Genomic DNA, 3339 nt, shown 5'->3' with positions numbered 1-3339 from the left:
TTGGATAGTACATTGAAGATCAAAAACCAAATAGGCAATGAATAAATCTAAATGAGATATTCATATAGTGATAAATAATTTCCTGTCTGAGCTTTTTCTCAAAGGGCCTATATGCCAACATCAAACTGACAGTATTCAGCTGGCCTTGAAACATAGCCATTATCTTCTTTTATCTGCACCATTTAAAGAATAAAGTCATTTTATGCTGTTGTGATTATTTCTCAGTTAAAGCCATTTTTTACCCCAGAGCTTCTTCATAGCATTTATCATCTCTGAATTTCTCAAAGTGTAGATTAAGGGGTTCAACATAGGGGTTATCACTGTATAAAATACACTCAATGATTTGTCATTTGGGAAAGTCTTAGCAGGTCTTACATACATGAAAATACAGGGAACAAAAAAGCAGACCACCACAGTGATGTGGGAACCACAAGTGGAGAGGGCTTTTCGCTTTCCTTCCTGACTAAGGCTCTTTAAGGAGTATAAGATAACACCATAAGAAATGAGTAAGAGTAGGAACACAAGAGTGCAGATTACTCCTCCATTGGCTGCCACTAAGAAGCCAATGACATGTGTCGGTACAGACAAGTTTCAATAGGGGGTACATGTCACAGAAAAAGTGATCAATGACATTGGGACCACAGAATGGGAGCCCATAAAGAGAGCTAAGTTGAATGATTGAGTGCAGGAAACCTCCAGCCCAGGACACTATCAGCAGCACAACACACACCCATTGCCTCATAATGACCAAATAATGTAAGGGCTTACAGATGGCCACATAGCGGTCATAGGCCATCACCAATAGGAGAAAGACTTCTGATCCACCAAAGAAGTGTTCCCCAAAGAGCTGAATCATACAAGATTGGAAGGATATGGTCGTTTTACCAAAGAACAAGTCTGAAATCAATTTGGGGGAGATGACTGATGAATAAATGACATCCATGAAGGATAAGCTTCCAAGGAAGAAGTACATAGGTGAGTCCAGGGTCTTACTGAAAGTTACAGTCACAACAATAAGGAGGTTACCCATCATGGTCAAAATGTAGAAGAGCAAGAACATAACAAAAAGGACCTTCTGTTCCTTTGGATTCTGTGTGAGTCCCAGAAGGACAAAGTAAGTCACATTGTTCCCTGGTTCCATCATTTCTTTTATAGGTGCTGATTTCAGGTATTAGAAGGAGTTTACCTACAAAACAATTAAGACATTTTTTAATGTGTTATAATATTTGTCTTTTATTTTTTCATTCAATTTTGAAAATGTGTAAGGAACACCTATTTATGTCAATCGTATTATGGGTATTGAGATACCCCACTGATGTGATACATAATTATGGTGTCAGATTATTGTAGACAGATGCAATAAGTGTCATTACAAATTGAATTCACATAGTAGCAAGGGTGAATAGTATAAAATAGGAACATCTAAATCAAACTGGGATCAGGAATGTCTTCCCAGAGTAAGCAGTGCTTTATCTGATGTTTAAAGAAGAAGTGAGAGAACAAGAAAGGATGGGGAGGGGTTTTTGTGAAAACTTGTGTCATATAAGAAGTCACAAAAGTATTACACTTGACCACCGCCTAAGGTAATTTAAAAATTCTAAGTTGGTAGAATAACTTATGAACGGAAGTTTATAGACCAAAGGCCACTGTCCTAAATTTCCTCCTAACCTACTGGACCTCCTTCTTAGTATCTTTGCTGGGATCTTCCCCTTCTTCCTGACCTATAAATACTGAAGCACCCCAATATTGTGTCTTCTGCCTCAATATCTCCCCTAATTTTCAAACTTATATATGCAACTACCTAATGGAAATTCTCCAATTTGATGTCAATTTAGTATTTATAAAAATAGATGTTAAATATTCCACACTAAATCTAAGTGTTGCCCATCTCAGTAAAAGATACCATCTTCCTGTTATTCTTCAGACCAAACAACTCGCAGTGTCTTTAACTCCTTTATTATTCTCACATTACCTATCACTACCTTAATTCATCTTGTTGACAGTATCTTCCTAATATGTCATGAATATGATCATTCTCACTTTCCCTGTCACTTCACGGGTCTGTTCGAATAGCCTCCTGCCAGGTCAGCTTTCGTTCTTGCCTGTAACAATCTATTGTTCCAAAGCAGCCCTAATCCTTTTTGAATCTTCTTCAGGTCGTGTCACCTCCCAGCTCAAAACCTCTACAGTGGCTTCCTATCACACACTCAATAAAATCCAGTCTTCCTAAGTGGGACTACAAGACTCTAGATGACTTGGATCCAGTATGCTGCCTAAACTCATCTCTTAAAATTCTCCAAGTTCATCCACTCCAGACTTTTTGCTATGTCTCATATACACAAAATGTTTTCTTATCACCTTATTTCTGTTTATTCTCTGTAGACACTAATTTGAGAGATCAGACACAGTTAACCTCTAAACTAATGATAAATATCTTCTCTTATTTATACAGTCTATTGACAAATATTTATATTGTGTCCAGCATTTCAAAGAAGGCAGCCCCCTATCCAATATCCAACACTAACTCATATGGGCCCTGAGTCTATTCCAGACGTCAAATCATCAGAGGACAAAAATGGTGGTGACGACTGAGAAGTCGCCTTTTCACCTTTACCTTCCTACTCTTTCAAATGGAAGTACTTCCTCAGGTTATGCCTGATGACTTCCTTTAAGAATGTTATTAATCTATTCATAAAGAATATCAGGTAAACCCTGAGAAGCAACTTTCTAGCCTTTCCTTCCTCTTACTTTCAATAAACCAGAACAACCCTTGAGGAAGTTTCCATTTTATCTAGCTGATTGTTACAACTGCTTTTAACTGTTTCTCTCCCAACTCAACAGCTTAGTTTATACACAAAGGAAATAAACAAACAAAAAAACCCTATTGTACGTAGATTTTACATTAATCATATCATTAACATGCATGCATAAACAGATAGTTTTTAGTTTATTCAAATTGTCTATAGCACTTTTGTTTTAGGAAATATGTATATATATTTTTACCATAAGATTGCATATATGTGCGTGTGTGCATATATATGTATGTACCCACACACTTATATGTGTGTATGTCTCTCTCTCTCTCTCTATATATATATATGCAGACACACATATATGTATGGAGGCCTGGTGGTACAGTGGTTAAGTGTTCTGCTGCTAATCAAAAGGTCAGCATTTTGAATCCACCAGCTGCACCCTATGCTGAAGTTCTACTCTGCCCTATAGGGTCTCCATGAGTCAAAATCTGCTAATCAGCAATGATTTGGTTCATAGATAGATAGATAGACAGACAGACAGATGGATGGGTGGATGTATATGTACATATATACACATATATAT

At 37.1% G+C, this 3339-nt stretch overlaps 1 protein-coding gene across 1 annotated transcript; it reads right to left on the bottom strand.

Moving 5' to 3' along the window:
* Positions 1-225: 225 nt before the first annotated feature.
* On the bottom strand, positions 226-1141 carry LOC126080154 (olfactory receptor 4A47-like). The gene is given in 2 exon segments (XM_049891441.1): positions 226-571; positions 573-1141. Coding segments are annotated over 2 exon segments (915 nt in total).
* Between the last annotated feature and the right edge of the window lie 2198 nt (positions 1142-3339).

Source organism: Elephas maximus, chromosome 7 (genome assembly GCF_024166365.1).
Source record: "Elephas maximus indicus isolate mEleMax1 chromosome 7, mEleMax1 primary haplotype, whole genome shotgun sequence".
NCBI classification, from domain to species: Eukaryota; Metazoa; Chordata; class Mammalia; order Proboscidea; family Elephantidae; genus Elephas; species Elephas maximus.
The sequence above is the reverse complement of the archived record's forward strand: the minus strand, read 5'-3'. Positions and strand labels throughout refer to the sequence as shown.